At 39.1% G+C, this 18051-nt stretch overlaps 1 protein-coding gene across 5 annotated transcripts in view; it reads left to right on the top strand.

Moving 5' to 3' along the window:
- Window positions 1–18051, top strand: part of DIP2C (disco interacting protein 2 homolog C) — a 308123-nt gene that overhangs the window by 251807 nt on the left and 38265 nt on the right. For all 5 annotated transcript variants that reach the window (XM_066314645.1, XM_066314638.1, XM_066314623.1 and 2 more), the window contains 5 exons: window positions 1788–1911; window positions 3594–3715; window positions 6376–6487; window positions 6576–6685; window positions 9442–9572. In XM_066314645.1, the coding sequence (XP_066170742.1) occupies window positions 1788–1911; window positions 3594–3715; window positions 6376–6487; window positions 6576–6685; window positions 9442–9572 (599 nt within the window). The remainder of the gene's footprint in view (window positions 1–1787; window positions 1912–3593; window positions 3716–6375; window positions 6488–6575; window positions 6686–9441; window positions 9573–18051) is intronic.

The following is an 18051-nucleotide window of genomic DNA, read 5'->3' as shown; positions in this document are numbered from 1 at the left end:
TGCCAGAAGTCTTAAAAGTAAACAAGTTTTGCACAAATTCCCTTGATTTAGAGCAATTTCTTACCTGTTGGTAGGACCCATACTTCTGATGTTTGTGGGGATATAAAGGGTACTCCTTCTCATAACAGGCAATTTCTTGAAAGGAGAAATTGAGAGTTTAAGTACATTCTCCTGACAGGTCTGCAGTGGCAGGACAGCCAGAGCTCATGTTGCTTTGGCATACTCAGGGCTGGACAGATGGAAGTCATCTCTAGTCCAGCATCCACAGAGTTGCATATGTCTTTAGAGGAAGCTTTTTTAGTGAAATGGTCTCCAAATTGATCTGAAGACTGATTAAAACTGTCTGAAGTGCAATTCAGTAAGTATTCTTGCTGAGGATTATGAGGAGGAATGCTGAGGCCTGGCTTTGTCCATTTTATTTCTATTTGGCTTGTACTCTTTGTTGAGAGTTTGCAATGAAGTCTGTGAATGCCAGGTGATCCTGGTAACAATGGCACTGCTTGCAGTGCTTGCCCTTTGGCAAACTGCTCCCTCCTCTCTGAAGCCTGGTCAGTAACACTGCAGTGGTGTGTGGGGTGGTGGTGGATAGAAGCCAGCGTCAGAATAAATGCTTATTATTCCTTATTATTTGTTAAAATAGAGTGTAAAGAACGTTTCTTTAAAATAGTAGACCTTTTTGCTTTGTGTCTTGATGAGGATAGTGATGCAATATGTTTTTATTGTATTACATTGCATTTTTGATGCACTGTTCTATTTTAGCATGTGTTCATGTGTTCTTCTTTAATATATGTGTATTTACATATTCTTACCTATTCTTAACTTTTTCTCCTCAATTTTTTCTGAAACAATTTTTTTTAAGTGAGCTTGGTACTTGTGATAGGTGCCAGGTGTCTCACAGCTGTACTGGAGAGAATTCCTCTTTTTCCCACAGAACAAATACACAAGCCAAGATGCAGTCCTTCCCATACTGTCCTGTCCCTTTCTCCCAGCCCAGACCTGGCCTGGCATTCATTTTTAGACTTCTGAGGTGTCTGCCTGCAGTGGTAGTGAATACAGATGTATATATATATATATTTTTGTATATATATTTTTCTATATGTGTACTTGTGTAGGCATATATATATATATATATATTTAGGAAGTGCAAGAACTGTAACACTCATTCAATTTAAAACTCTGTGACTGATAATTTTGGGTTTGCACTGTTTGAAATGCTTCAAAAATGCCAAGCTCATGCTGACCAGAGTTATTCAAATTTTACAAATGCCTTTCTTCTCTCTTTCATTTATATGCAATGTAAGTGCTTATCTTTTGTTCCAGGCTAATTCTTTTTCCTGTCACAAAGTATTGTTTTCCCCTGTGTCTTTTGTCTTTAAAGTATTTCTGCTGGGCCGTTTGGCTCCACTCCAGCGTGCAGACAACAAAATGCAATTTTCAGAATTGCTCTCCACAGATGCTAAAGTTTGCCACAAAGACCATAAAGGCACTTCCCTGGCTGCAGCAGGAATGCTGCCTGTGTAGCATGGGAAGTGCAGGTTACATGGGCAGGGTATTAGTACACTGCTGTACTGCCTTGGTGGGGGCAGAAGGAACAGAGAACATTCCTCTACTTTAGAAACATCTTTTTTCCTTCCAACCACAGTTTGGCCTCAGGCTGAATGTTTCTCTATTTTAAGTTGATTGCATGGCATATTGTGGCTGCCCCTCATACAGCGACTTCTAAGGTGAGGAGGAAAATAGTTTCAGCACATTATCTCCTGTGACATTAATCTTTCTTCCCCATGCAGGGAACAATAGCCAACTCACTGACATGTGTCCAGCTGCATAAACGAGCTGAGAAGATAGCTGTCATGCTGATGGAGAGGGGACATTTGCAGGATGGAGACCATGTGGCTTTGGTTTACCCACCAGGTAAAGAATTGCTGTAGCAATACCTTGGGACTCCTGAAGTTCATCAAGATCCTTCTGAAAGGTGCTGCATCAGGGATGTTACCATGTGCACCATATTAATTGCAAAACACAAGGTGTTTGACTTATGCACGTTCCTTTGAATTTAGTGAAATGTATTTAAAAGTGAAATTGAGACTAAATAAGTGAAATTTAAATTAAATACATTTAGTGAAATGTATTTATGCGTACACACAGATTTTATTTCTTTGGGTTCAGATTAAGACTAACCTGTATTTTTAAAACCTGTCTCTTACGAGCAGTCAGATTTAATTGCTGGGTTTTTTTTATTATTAATTTATTATTTGCTGGATGTAGACTATTTTATGACTGTTCAGTTCCATTGGCTAAGTGTTCTTAGATTCCCCTGTTCCTTCCCCTTACCCTCTTGGGAGTGCTGCATTTCATGAGTGTAAAGTAACAATAACCAGGAAGGGGTTTTAACAATAACATGGGATTTTTTTTAGAGTAGAAATTTGATTGATAAGTAGAAAATTATTAAGAAATACAAATTTTTCATTATAATTTCTCTATAGATTCTTAATCTAGGTAGCTCTCTTGGTTAGGATTTTCATCCTTTGCTATCCTTAAGTTTGTGTTAACTGGTAACACATTTGACATTTGCTTGAAATTATTTCTGATCTAGAGCTACTCTTTTATCTTTAACATTTGTGTGTTGGTGAAATAAACAGTCTGATTTAAGGGCTGTAATGTGATATTTGGTTTGTAAGGACTGCAAGACACCCGTTGTATCTTTGTAGTTATAGGAGCAGTTTCACAATGGTTAATATGGGCAAACCTTTTCCACAAAAGAAGACTAACACTTTCAAGTTAAATGTTTGTTTTCTGTATTTCACTTCCTATGAATGAACCATTTTATTAGAGGAATAATAGCCTACCAGTACTGCAGATCCTTTTCCACTGAAAGAATAAACCAGCCTCCACTGTCATCTTATCACACCTTGTGTACAGCACCATGGAGGTGACAGACAGCAGTATTCAAGGGATCTTTGAACTGTTGTCTGTTCAGCCTCCTTAGGTAGCCTGAAGGGTGCTGTCCATTGTCCATCACCTGCAGTCAATATTTATATGGCACAGCACCTAATTTTATGTTGGAAGCAGGATTTCAAAATCATTACTCCCTTTTTTATTGTAAAATTTCAAGTAGATAAGTCAAGGCTGCCTCTGTGAGGTTAAAAATGGCAAGAGAAAGAGAGTATTTTATGGAACATCCAGATATTCTTTCTGCAGCTAATAGACCAAGCATCATCCTGCCTTGTCCTTTTGCTGGGACATCCCTCTTCTTGTACACTCTATAAATGTACATTTAGGAAGATAATTAATCTGTGGAATCAGTCTTTTTAACAGGTTACTTCCTGTACAACAAACTGGAGTTCTCCTAAATGTTGATATCTGGCTGCAGTTTTGTGTGTTGCCTGTGGTTTTTCATGCTCAGAACGGTGCGGTTGAGGGGAATCAGTGAAGCTGAACAAATACTGACAAGGGGCTGAAAAAGAAGTCTGTTAAAGGGCTTAGTCACTCATTTAACCTTCTGGGTTCAGTTCCAAGTGTTATTTATGCTGACATAGGAGGCTGTGATTAAACTATCTGGTTTTCAGGGGAGGCTTTCTTTGCTCTCCGTGCAGGGATAGACCTGATTGCGGCGTTTTACGGCTGCCTGTACGCGGGCTGCGTGCCAATCACCGTGCGACCTCCACATCCCCAGAACATTGCCACCACCTTGCCCACAGTGAAGATGATCGTGGAGGTGAGCAGACACCTCGGGCTGCACTTGAAATGGGTGGTGGATTTGTGTCTTTAGGAGCAGTAACTTGAGTGAGGGGTGGTTGGGTTGAAGAGTTGTGTTCCTTCCCAGGGCTCAGGACTTCAGGGTGTTGCAAAACCAACACTGCTTGGCAACATACAACCTCCTCACTTGAGCTGTCACATTTTGCCCCAGTTACGTGACTCCTTTCAAGAAGTATATTTTAACTGCTTCTTTATATTTAGCTATATGCCAAGAGGAGAGGAATTCCCCACAGGCAGAGCCACACTGACTGTTGAGAAAAACCTCAGTGAGGAGTTTATCCTCACCCAAAGGCACGCTCACCTCTGAATATCCACTTGTTCTGTGTTTAAAACAATTTCAAAGTTTTGTTGTGAAGATGTTGGTCTGTCTTTTGTTTCGTCCAGGAAAATGTTACTCAGACTTTTTCATTCAGTGCTTTCTTTTGGTATTTTGGCCTTATCTGACAATGTTCAGCTTTTGTTGCCCATAAATAACTGCAATGTGCTTGTTACAGAGGGAAATAAAAGTAGTTGAAATTAGATAGCCCTTTTCATCTGGTAGTTTCTAATTTGATTAGAATTCTGAAGAAATAAGTTTAAACAGATGTGTTTTTACCATAGCTAATTAATTTTGATATTTTCAATTAACAAGTAGTAGAGATAGTTGTAATTTTTGGCTTTCCTTATGGCATCAGAGGTATGAGAAATTGTCCTATTATTTTCAAGATTATGATTATTTAATATTTTGGCACCCAGTGTTTTTAAACATCAATTGTTAACCTACAGAAGGGATGTAAAATGTGGTTTTTTTCTTTTTCTTTCATGTTTAATAGCTAAACTAGATATTTGATTTCGTGATAAAAACCTGACAGATTTATGGTGTCTTGTATTCATTGTCCCTTCAATAGGCTAACTTTAGATAAAATGTTGACATTTATTAGCCATGTTAATGCCAGTTTGACTTGTAAACCTCTTAGCTCTGTTTTACACAAGAATTCCTCTATTTTGAGATTAATGGCCTTGTAGAAATAAAAATATTGCGGCTGTTCTTTCATTCCCAAGGCAGTCACACAAATTTCCTGATGTGATGGGGTCAACGCCTGCTGTAACATGTTGTATGTTTGCACAGCACCTTTTGAAGTCATTAAGGATGACTTCTGAGTAAAATTTGGCCTGCATGATTGTGTTTCTGTGATGAGCTTGTAGTTCTAAAATAGAACTAAACTGAGCCCCATCTTGAGCAGTTGCTAACCTGTAGCTAAGCTGTGTTCTTTCTCCTTCCCACCATCCCTGTGTGTTTACCTCTGATGTGGAATTCTCCAGGCATGGATATTCTATGTATTTTAATGAACCTTCTGATCTTTCAGATTATGTAATTCCTGAGGGGGTTGGGAGCCACCAGCTTTTGAAATTCCTTTTGTTTTATGGTTTAATGTCCCAAATCAAGATTTTCATGGATTAAAATTAGTGATGTAAGAATTAATTTGCCCTGCCATGACAATGGAAATGGATTAAGGAGTGCTGCAGTGGCTTTGTTTGTATTCACTTTTAGCTGGAAGTATTTAAACAGTCTATGCAGGGCAGTCATGGGATTAGAGTGTCAAGAGATTAGAGTTTGGTTAGGAGATATTTACTCCAAATTTCAAAATGTCTAAATTTCTAGTGTTCTAAAAAGTTGACTTCCATGAAATCATTGTCAATAGAAGCTATTCTCTTCTGCTCAGTAATAAAATTTAGTGTACATTTGATTACTGATTTTATTAGTTTAAACACAGGAAATTTAGTATGCAATGAAATGTTTCATTTTCCTTTTAAAAAAATATGCTTAGCAGCATTTGCCCAGGTTTTCAAAGTTTGGAGAAAAGAAGAAAAATGTTGCCTTTTCAGTTTTTCCCGTGTTTTATTTTCAGTGATTTCAGTGTTTATATGCATGTTTTGTAAGCATATTAATTTTTATTAATAAGTATTCTTATTAAGTAAGAAATATTCTTGTAATTGATACCTGTGAACTTTTAAAAATAGAAAATCTAAAAGGAGAATTCAGCATATATCATCTAAAGTTCGGTGCAGATGCTACTTTCTGTAAGCTCACCATTTCATTTCCTCATGCTACTTGCACAATTTCTGTTCTAAAACTACTTTTGCGAGTATCAGAAGACCTCCCAGTGGTTTATCACTAGCACAGGAATTGGAAATACATGGCTAACATAAAATTGACTTAAGATAGTAAAATTATTCATACAAAATGTCAGACTAGGTTTTGGTTTATCTGAAAATATTGCTTACAACCAAGATACGTTATTGTCACATAGGAGATCTTTCGAACAGTCTTCTTTACTGGCACTTTGGGGTGAGAGATGATACAATGTGTTGGAAAGGTCACATTCTCACTATTAAGGTACTCTTAATTTCATTACAACGCTCTTCTCAAAGTGCAGCTTTCATGTAAGTTATGAAACTCACATGACTTTGTCTTTGTGAGCTGCATTTCTTTGAGCATCTTCCCACCTGCTGATCAGAGAACATAAAGTTGATATCCCTGTGTCTGTTCTGGCAGAAAATAAGTCACGGTCTTGCCCGTTTTCATGGGAGAGTTAATTAGCATCCCACCGTGTTTTTGTTTATTTATTGAATTTCTAGGTGAGCCGCTCTGCCTGCTTAATGACGACGCAATTAATATGTAAATTGTTACGGTCGCGAGAGGCGGCGGCGGCAGTGGATATCAGGACATGGCCTCCAGTCCTGGATACAGGTGAGTGCTGGGCTCAGGGGACCTCTGTCTCTTTTGTCACTGTGCTTGTCAGTGGCATACACACGTTTTCTGTCTCTATCTCCACCAGACGATTTGCCAAAGAAGCGGCCTGCACAGATCTACAAACCTTCTAACCCTGAAACACTTGCTTACCTTGACTTCAGTGTCTCCACCACTGGCATGCTGGCAGGGGTAAAGGTAGGGACTTCTTGTTAAAGCTGCCCTTCTTGCTGTCCTGCTTGGCTGTGGCAGGTGGTTGCCCCTAATTTGTGACTCCTCATGATTTTTGGAAGCAGGAATTGAAGTACTCTCTCCCTTACAGACATTGTTTGAATCCATTGACATTAAATTAGTTCTTCTCTACTTGCTACAGGACTGTGTGTGTTGGGTTTAGCCCCTCTCCTCCTCCTCAGACTAAAAATTTCATTCCATTACTCCTGTGCATAGACCACTAGTTTGTCTGCTTGAAGCATTTTTCAGCTTAGGCATCTGTTATTTCCATTTTATGAAGGAAATGAGACTGCCATCCTCTTCCTGCTTGTTCCAGTGCCCATTCAGTTGTCCCTTCTTACTGCAACTCAGCTACTGGCTGTTGGTTTTCAATATTCTCTTCTTCTTGCTATTAAGGGACCTCATGATTTCTCTGGTATATTCACCCAGTACAGTACTAGAGTAAGCTGCAAAAATTCATTGATAGATTTGTTTGCTAAGATCAGGCATCTTTAGCTCTTGACATGTATTCTGCCATTTTCTCCAACCCTCTGGCCACAACTCATCACATCTGTTTTACCTAACTTTTGTATCCCACAACTGGTTTCACCAAGACGCAGTAAAATCACTCTGTTATTCTTACCTGTTTCTTCCTTTGTTGCATATACAAGGATTATGATTACTTTAGCAATCTCTGCTGATGTATCACACTTGGAGCCTATGCTGAATTCCTCATACTCTTTAGTATCATCCATCTGTTTGCAGAAACTGTCAGCGTTATTTTATACAAAGAAAACATCATTTTCCCAGTTTTTGGAGCTGTTGAAGTGACCAGCTTGAGGCTGACTGGTGATTAATTGGTTGACCTGGCTGATGGTCACATATTGGACACTCCTGCAACATTCATTCCATCTAACTTTGAATAACTACAATGTCTACAGATGTGGAGTAGTTGTTGGGCTCTGTTGTAGCCAGCATAGAAAAGCAGGGGCTTTTAGGGTGTGATTCATGTGACTTATCTAAAGCATCTATTTTTTAAAGGAGGGAATGTCACATAAGTCTTCATTTCCTCTAGAGAAAGCCTCAAATGATTGTTTCATATGCAGTCATCTGTATTAAATCAGGTCTGAATTACACTTTATCAGACTTGCAGTAATGATTACTAACTATGCAAAGTGAATATATGGGAAACTTCAAAGCTAGTCAAAGGCAGAACAAGTCAATGAGCCTTTCTTAGTGTGGCTAGAGGGAAATACAGATAAATCTATCAAGGAATTCTTGATTAGCTTCTAATATCTGGGTCACAGAGCCTGCAGGTCACTGACTCAGCAGGTTTATGTAAACAGTTACCATCTACTACATCATCACTAGTGATTAATTAACTATAAAAATTATCAAAAAAAGGCCATAAGGCTTATATTCGTAATGCAGTGGTACTAAATTAAAAGAAATGGCTGTAATTCCTGTGGCTCCTGAAAAGTTGATGAATGTTTTGTAATCACTTTGAAGGTAGTAGATTCCAGTTGCATTTACTCTCAACATCTTCAATGCTTACACCAAGTATGGTGTAAAAATTCACAGAATAACAGCAGTTCTATGAACAATTTAATCCCATATTGAAAAGTGGTCTTGATTCAGCTGGAGTAGAATTATCTGCAGACTGCAGGTGATCACCACACTGACACCCATTCAGAGCTGGTCCTTCTGCATCACTTGGAACACATCCAGCCTCAGTTATGGCTGTCACTGGAATGGAGAAAAAGTCACTTCTGGAGCTTTATTCCCCTGTTTACTTTAAGATCAAATAAATTTTACCTTCCAAGTGCCCATTCACCTCCACTGACTCAGTGAGCAGTATATAAAGCAACCAGCTTTCTATGTGTCAGAGATCAAAGGTTTGGTAAGTCAACTCCTATCCAGACTGTATTTCTAACACTGGTGTCTTTCTTGTTACTAAAAGAGAGGACAAACATAAAAAGATATTTTCCTGTTTCCATTATCATTAGAACTTGTAAGTCAGGATGGGTGAGTGTGTAAAGCATCCTAAAACTAGGAAAAAAATAATTTTTTTCCTAGAATTTCCTTTGGATCAGGATTTTTGTTTCTACTTTCTGTTTGTATTATCTTTGAAAGCTTCCTTACCAAGATTTTAAGAGCCTGTTTCTTAACTAGGAGCTGCATAACATGATGATATTTTACAGATATTTATTTACAGAAACTTTACTAAGTTTATTGGGGATTTTTATTGCTGAATGATTAGGTCCTTAGTATTGCTTTGCTGGAAAAATCCCTTTCAATTTAAAAGGTGCTTTGGCATTTTTCGTTTATTTTGTTAAGAAATATGTACTTTAAAATATGTTACTGATGATCAACAAAGGGTTTCATTCAGTCATTCATTCCTTTATTCTTCCAGAAAGAGTAGCATATTATCATTAGCTTTCCATACAGCTTGGAGCACATCTTTAAACCACTCACAGCTTTCTTCCTGAGTCACTTTAGACTTACCATTCATTCTCTCTTTCATCCTCTCCCCTTTCACAATTATTTGGATGCCCTCTTGAAGGAAAATTATGTTTTCTAAGATATAAATTACCTGTGTGCATAAAGTCAATTACATTGAGCATAAAGTCAATATTTATTTGGTGTTTTTATCCTGTAATTGATGTATGCACTTGATGCAGTCTGGGAGTGAGCCTTCCAATGACACAGTTGATCATTTTAATTGCTTTGCTGTTGTCTTTCAGATGTCTCATGCAGCCACTAGTGCCTTTTGTCGTTCTATTAAGCTGCAGTGTGAGCTTTATCCCTCCCGGGAAGTCGCGATCTGCTTGGACCCCTATTGTGGACTTGGGTTTGTTCTCTGGTGCCTCTGCAGGTGAGGCTTCTCCTCAGCCTTCTCTGAAACACGCTTTCTGTGGTACAACAGAATGGATGATGTGAGTGATGAAAGGATGGGAGGAGCAGGCAGTGCCTCTGGGACTGCCACAGGCAGCCGGAATTGCTGGAAGCTATGTGGAGACTGCTGTGTGGAGGATGTGGTTTGTTTGAGCAGGGCATGGCCGTAGGTGTTTAGACTTGGAAGTACAGAGCATCAGCACGGCTGCTCATTGACCTCCTGCTGCTTTCCTGCTGTCTCTGCAGAGTCTGGCTTGTTGCATTTGATGAAAGCAGTGCTTTACCAATATTACCTTAAGGGAGTGGTTTCCTCATGTCCTTTTTATCATTCTCTAATCTGAAAGCAGGAGTAGATATCAGGGGACTTTCTCATTTGTGGGACTTTCAGGATGTGATTTTTTGCAGAGGCACAGAAGTGTGTTTTCTTGCAGGTGCTTGTATGGCAGTAGTGAAGTTATCAGAAAACAAAAAAATTCTAGTGAAATGTGAATCAGATTTTTTGGTTAATAAATTTAGAAATATAACATTTCTGTCAATCTCTACACTCCAGGGAAGTTACAGTTCAGCAGTGAGAGCAGATCTATTGATTCTTTTTTTTTTTGGGTTAGCCGAGTTGATGCAGAGGCAAAGGAAAAGAACTGTGGGAGTGTTAATGGAGCCCATTTTGATGAAGGCATCTCATAGTCACACGCATAGTCTGACATCTTTGGTCTCTCCACAGAAAGTTCTTTGGTGTTAGCAGTGCTGCTATTTTTAGTTACTAAAATGAAGATAAGCCATGGCATTAAAATACTTCGGATAAACTTTGTACCAATTTACTAAATACCTGAAGGAAATATTATTTGATAACAATTGCAACAATTTCTTTTCAGCAATTATTGTTTATTTAAAAGTAGGGTATTGGCATGGTTTATTACCCTTTTAAAATATTTATTATTAAATATTAAATAGGCTAAAGATTAACAGTATTATCTTATTCATTCTCCATCAGTTTCTCTTGATTTAAGCTATACTTGCCTAATACCGTTTTAGATTTTACATAGGGATTAGAATTGCCTTTGTTTTGAAAATCTTTTGGGTTTTCAGTGTTTAATTTACCTAACATAAAAGTAAAACTACTGAGGCTGAAAAGAAACCACTTCAGAAATACTGAGATGTTAATGAAATCACTCTGAGTTTAATTTTTTTAATGTTGCTTTTTAAAAGTTGGTTGACTATTTCTGATAAAGACTTGAGTGTTGCAGCATAGGCTGATGTCAGCACTGTTAGTCCAGGGAAGGTTTATACAGCACCATAGGAGAGTTCAGCTAAGGAATGTATCATTGTATAGGATAGTGCTGGAACACAGAGCATCCAGGAATAACTTCTATGCAACATCATGATAGACCCATAAAACACAGATAAACACTGACCTGTCCAAAACCTGAATAATTTGTGGTGCCCAGGACTCTCCTCAATGCAATTTTTTTTTTTTTACTCCAAAACCATTTTCCCAACAAATACGCCTTTGCTGCCCTTAGGTCCTGCCCAATGCTGATGGTATTCAGCCTTTCAGAAGGAGAAGATTTTTATGACTGCCAAGTGAATTAAGGCAGCAAGCCCCTGGGAGAAAGCAATCAGAGTCTGTGCTCATTTGTGGCTTACAGAAGGAATAGAAAATTTTATATACCATTTTCAAAGAAGAGAAAGGAAACAAGGGAGTTGAAGGAACTGAGATAAGGCCAGCAACAGTCTTGTCTTATGAACCTTCACATCAATCTCTTCTTTGCCACTGATCCCCTGTTCTATTAAATCAGAAAAACTTCAGGCTGCTAGAATTGTAGTCGTCATTTGGAGAAAGCTGGCATCAGATACAGCCTAATTAATTCCACTTACAAATCTAATTTCCATTTCATTACTATTTTAGAAATGAGTATTATTTGATGTGATAGGAAAAAGTACATCCTGGAGTTTATAAGGCTCTTACCTCCTCATAACATAGAATTTTGTGACTTTGCATTTTACCTTTTGAGGTTCAGCATAACTGGATTCTGCCCAACATTTCAACCCAGATTTCTAACTCAGAGAATTCTACTCTAAACTTATGATTGTCTCTCACCACTTTCATTTACTAAATTAATATTTCTAATGGCATATGGAAATGAAGTTTGATCTTCAATTTTTTATAGGTTAGGTGCTTTTGAGAGTTAAATAGGAACTCTTTGTTTTAGGAGCCCAACAGGAAGCAAGAGCAACCTCCTGTGCTGGGTGCAGTTAAAAGTGCATTTAAATTCCTTTATTAACTAGACCAAAGGAGGCATTGACTAAGGAATTGAAAGAAAAACTAACCTTTTATCCCCATTGTAGGTGCTTAGATGTTGTGCTGGCCTGCTCCACTGCGGTGCCCCAGAATGCCCCATTCTGTGAGCTCAAAGCTGCTTAGGAAAGCTGCTGGAGCATGGAGCCAGCCCTTTGGTAAGTTTGGAATATATTGCATAGTTTTGCAAAGTTTTTTATTTTTTTCAAATTTATTATTTTATGGCCTGAAGGTTATAAAATAATAAAGAAAAGAAACCTTGCAAAGCAGAGCAATACATTAAAAAGAACTGTTCCCTCTGAACTGGCTGCATGCTCCAGCAGGGTTTCCTTGGAACCTTTGTCACTGAACAGCAAGTCCTGGGTGTGGCAGCAGACTTCAGCCCCATGTGAGTTCTCAAACCCCTAACTTCCTAATTTTAATGAGTTCTTACTCATGATTCAATAAAAGAATACATTACTTTGTGGGTTTCTCTTTAATAATCTCGTTTATCCATTCTGAGAAGGTAATCCTAGTATTCTGACTTGCATTGCATTACATTTTAAAATGTGTTACATTCTTTAAAAGGAAAAAATTCCTGAAATGTAAAAAAAATTAATTCTAAATCCCATTGTTCAGAAATGCTTCCTGAAATTAAGATGTTCCTGTCTTTATGCTTTTTTTCACTGTGAAGCAGAATACAACATTCTACAGTTCATTAGTGAGGATTCTTTTAATTGATAGTAATAGTAATGCAATAGAATAAGAATTTTCCCTCTACTTTAGCCCAGCTAAGCCAACTCACATTGCAGTTCTGCTTTTACTGCTGGAAGACAGAATTGTCCTTGCTCAAATTAAAATTAAGCGCATTAATAATTTTTAATAAACATTGTGTATGTTCTCAGAAACCGAGCATGTATTAGTGTAAGTCAGTGAGACTCAGACTGGACCAGAGGAACTGAATTTTCTGGTCTGCAGTGGCCAGTCAGTAACCTGACTGCCATGAAATGGTCCAGGGAAGGTGCTTTCCCCTATCCTGCTCCAGCTGCCTCTGTTCCATAGCATGAAGCCAAAACTCACAGAGGTGCTGCCAGGTGGCTTCTGCTGCAAAAGACTGCAAGGTTTCTTAGTAACCACACAGGTGGAACTGTACAAGAAGGAAACAAGGGATTGCAACACCAACAGGAGAACTGCATTTTAGGAAAGTTTATTGTATTAGGAATCACTGATTATTGTTAGGTTTTTTAGGCTAACTTGAAAATAACTGGCAGGCATACCAGTGGCATTTCACCCAGTTTCCAGCCCATGTACAGCAAATTGAAAGCAAGACTGCATAAAGGAGCCTAAAATGGCACATCAGAACTTAATAACTCTGACATGGGAAGTGAAGGATACGAACATAAACAACTGTCATGTACTTTGAAAAGTGCATAACTGGCACAGGAGGAATGTGAAGGTGTGTTGTCTGCTCACACACTGCTATGTGCCAGTTTCCTGAAGATTCTGTAGCCAGTGGCAATTCATCAAAGAGGCAATTTACTTTCCTTGCACATTACACCAGTACTGTTAAACCTGCCTCAAGCCTGGAAAGTTCAAGGGCAGCTGAAAGCCCTGAGTCACCTTGATACGTGAGCTCTGAGATGAGTTGGCAGACTTACCTCATCACCCCTGGAGACGTGCCTATACCTGGGGTATAAGTGAGGCAGGAGAGATGATGATAAGGAACCAGAATGATGCTCAAGGCTGAGCAATGGCCTTTTGCTGTCTGGTACTCGTGGGTTATCTGCTTACCATGTGCAGTCATGCTCTTAGAGTACTGTGTGCCATCATCTTTGGACCCTGCAGGTGGTGTGAGGTCCTTTATTTTTTTTCCAAAAGTCCCTGGTTTTTGTACCTGGTGGATCTCCAGAACTGAAGATTTAATTTTGGCCCAAGTCCTTTGAAGCCTAAGAGAGATATATGCCCAAACACTGTCCTCTATAGCCTGCACTCCTTCCTGCAAGTTCTGGTCCAGGTGATTGTGAAGGCTTTTGTTCTCCCAAACATGCAATTCTCATACCTGTCCCTCATCACCAAGAGCCAGATATCATCTGTAGAAATGCAGAAACAAAATGCATACACTTAGAGGATTCAGCAGTACCTACCTGCCCCCTCCAGTTAAGTGGGGAAGCAGCTCATGTCACAAGGACACAGGAGTAAGGGCAGTGATGGGTCAGAAACTGCCAGAATGCAGTTGCAACTTGCACTTGCCATTGTCAGCATTTATTGACCTGCTGAAACTTTTGGAGCTATAATAAAACCTCAGCTTTTACTGCTAATCTGCCTCAGCACAATGTGGGCTAAAGCTCCAATTCAGTGGAACAGTTCAGTGCCAAAAGGTCCTTCCAGGAATCTCCGGGTACTGCCAGAACAGCCTGTGGGCAGTGTCATGATCAGATGGCGCTAGCATACCAAAATACGTCCTGGTGCTTTTACCTGGAGTATTCCTGTCCTTGGGCAGCCCTCACTTAGTGCAGGCAGACAGGGGTCTTCACTTACTGCCAAGATCCAAGACTTTGTCCACCACATTAATACTGTTTTGCCCTGGATTGCTCTGCAGTCCCCTAAAGGAAGACAGGATTTCTAAGAGGTGATCTTGCACCTCAGCCACCCCAGATGCATTTCACAGCGCATCTGCATCCCAAAAATCATTGTGACAAGGTGATGCAGGGATGCTCTGCACTGTGTGTGTTCCTGTTGTTAAGACTTGCATCAGGAGGTGGATACTTTTGTGACATGGATTTCTGCAGCAATGGAAGAAACAATCTTGATACCATTCCTTCCCAGTATTTACATAAGTAAAATCTTGCACCTAGTCCATTGTATCATATATTGTTTCAATCCCAGAAAGGGGACTTTAAGTTCAACAGGTTATATTTAAACTCCAAAGCTTTTCCTAATATCCCATTCATACCCCTGCTGCCACAGTGTTCACCATGATTTTTAGTTCCTGTGTGAGAATAGCCAAGCTGACACCTTAACCATTTAACTGTCATTGTTTCAAGTTGAGATGGAATTGCTTCACATTGTTCAGTGCCTCAGTTTCAGGATTAACTCTACCAAACCTAGAATTCCATACCTGGATGAACCTACCAAACTTCTCTGCCATTCCTAGAATTATATGGAGGAAGCATTGGCAGAACTTCCTATAGGTTTGGAACCATATCAAGCTTTATCCAGCACGTCCAAAGCAGCCTTGCACAATTGCAGTTTGTTCAAGCACATGGTCCTCTGTGTGCTGTTTGGCATTCATGCTAAGCAAACACCCTCTAGCATCTCACAGTGATTTAAAACCACTAGAATGGTATGAAATGGTTCTACCAACTGTACAAGGGTATTTTTTTCCTCAGCTTCTCTCTACCAAGACATGGGTGATAGACAGCTTCTCTGGGTAATATAAATCTGTGAGTTTTCAGGGATGTGTAGCATTTTGTGGCTCAGACTGATACACAAATTCTGTGTAATGTTTCAGAGATTGATTCAGGGAGCTGAGCCAAGTTAGGGCCGACATCATGGTGACCAGGTGCTGCATAAACCACTTCAGCTGTGGAACTGGCACATTCACCCCACAATTATGCCTTTGTAATTCTTCTTGTAGCTCCACCAACTGCTCTTGCAAATCAGAGGATATGCATGGATTATTAAACTACAGCTCAGTAGGCAAAGCCTGTGTTGGGTGTGAAGTTTGCAGGCATGGTATCAGCTGGCTGTAGGTTTGTGTGCTGCAGTCAAGAGCAGCACGTGTGAGACTCTCCACCACAGAAAGTTTCCTTTCTGCTAGATATTTCCTTCTGCTGTGCAGCTTGATCCTGAACTCCACAGTATTTTTGAGGCATTAGAAAACTCGAAAAACATGCTAGCAACCTCTTAATTTGTTTCAGTCTAATTAGAGTAATTTTTTTAGTCTAAGCCTGATCATAAGAATATTTGTTTCCCTCAGTCTGAAGAAGATGGCTTATTTTGCATCCAGATCCTCATACTTTGCTGCAGGACTGTTGGTGGGAGCAAAACCACTTTCTTGTCCATAAGTTGATGAGAGGTAGACAGTTCACGCTCACACATTAGCGTTGTTGAGGGGAAAACATTTGCTTTGGGTGTAAATTCTGCTATTTTGAATTATCTCCTGGTAAAATACACCTGGAATCAATTCCCTGATTTCCTACCAAAGCAATGCAGCTTTCTTCCTCAGTATTACTGTGGAGTTTGTGTGAACACTTTTCAGTACAGGGATACAGTCTGTTCTTTGATTTTGATTTGGTTTTGATTTTGGTTGTGTCTGCCCAGTTAAGCAAGTGACACCTAAGGGATCTTAATGTGGTTGTGAGTAATAATTCTCCCACATTTGACACCCTGGCATCATGTTTATTATTGTGCACATAATTTTTTCACCTGAAACTGGTTGCTTCAGTTAGAGAAGTTCAGGGTCGGGGGAAGGGTTTGAAGGGTTTGTATACCATATTTGTACAGATTGGACCCCATCCCAGGCTTTTTTTTGAGTAGTTACAGCTTCCTGTTAGTAAGAAGTATGTATTTACCAGACAGATTGCACACCTTGATTGTTTGTGGAGCCCTAAGCTTAGAGGTCTTTTGGTCTTACTTCTCTGAAAAACTGAATAGGATTGGCTAAGAATGAAAGAGTGAGGTAATATTTATAGTAAAAAATGGCAGTACTCATTGGCTGGTTTGATTTCTCACCTGATCACAGGGCATTCCCCTTTCAGGCGTGGGTAATGCTGCCAAGATCTTTTTTCACATGTTTATGCAGCACATGCTCAAGGTTCAGGGATACTTTATTCTGATTCCATGAAAGGGTAATGGTTCATTTTCCTGCCCTGTGCCGTGGCTGCTGTGTCAGCCCCATCCCAGAACACATTGCTCCATGGTGAGCCACTGGTCATCAATCACCCTGAGTGGCATCCATGGGGACAAGCAGTCAAAGATAAAATTCCTCCTCTGTGATAAATGAAATTGCTTGGTCTGTAGTTCATACATATTCCATGGCATCCTCGGACTCATGCTCCAGCAGAGTCCTAAACAATTTGGATTATTAACTGCTGTTGTGGCTGGACTTGTTCACCTTTTTTGCCTTTATCATACCGAGTAAAGACATCCAGGTCACACAAACCTTGTTCTATGTGGCACAGCTTTTGAAAACATTCTCGTCTGGGTTTGAGGGAAGTGGGGGCACTCTCACCAACAAGGGAATGTGTGTGTGTGTGTGCAGCCCATCTGCAAGAACTGCAGAGGTGCCTGATGTCCAGTGTTACAGAGATGCTCATATTCCTGAAAGTAAAGCTCCATTTCATGTCTTACCACAGACACTTGGATTTGAAAACATCAACTTTACCAAGCTGGCATTTCAAGTTTTCAAGTCACAAATGAAATTCTTTTATGTGTCATAAATCTTGGGGGCTTTTATGGTCCTTTCTCAGAACTTCTATGATTTGGAGGCTTTATGCTGTCACCATTCCGATTTGAAATATCTACAGATCACAAATTGAGATGTGAGAGGACTGTAAAATTGATGGTAAATCTGTCTGTGTGAGATGAGTGAACAGCATAGAACCCATGGGAAATAAAGTTATCAAATTGGGAATATTTTTCCCTTGGGGAGAATCTTAGGTGCCAGAGAAATTAGCTCTGACATAATTGTTTCCCTCAGGGGCCCTGATAAGTGTATTTTTTGCAATATTTATGCTCAGTGGGTATCCAGTATACAAGAGATGTAGTATATTTGAATATCAGAAGTTCATAAAACTTTCGTGGAAGAAATGTAAAGCTACAAGGGATGTTAAATTAGTGCCAAATATACTGCCTTGAAAATTATTGCAAACCTTTTGCTTGCTTTAGCAGGAGTCAGGTTGCTTCCATATTAAATAATAATAATTCTTTTAGTCAAGGTTTCTTAAAATGCTAATTACTCAATCAAAACTATTTGTCAGCAACACTGAATATTATTGTTTTATATTAATATTAATTATAATATTATTATTTATATATAATTAAATATACTAATTTATATTAATACTAATAAAATAATAATATTTTCCTTCATATTATTGTACTGCTTATTCACATCATTTATAGCTGAACTATTTTGCTCTTTTTAATACAGTCCTAACAGCAAAGTCCACTGGAATTTTGA

The sequence above is a fragment of the Sylvia atricapilla genome, chromosome 1, assembly GCF_009819655.1.
Source record: "Sylvia atricapilla isolate bSylAtr1 chromosome 1, bSylAtr1.pri, whole genome shotgun sequence".
Lineage (NCBI taxonomy): Eukaryota > Metazoa > Chordata > Aves > Passeriformes > Sylviidae > Sylvia > Sylvia atricapilla.
This window is presented reverse-complemented; position numbering and strand designations above follow the sequence as displayed.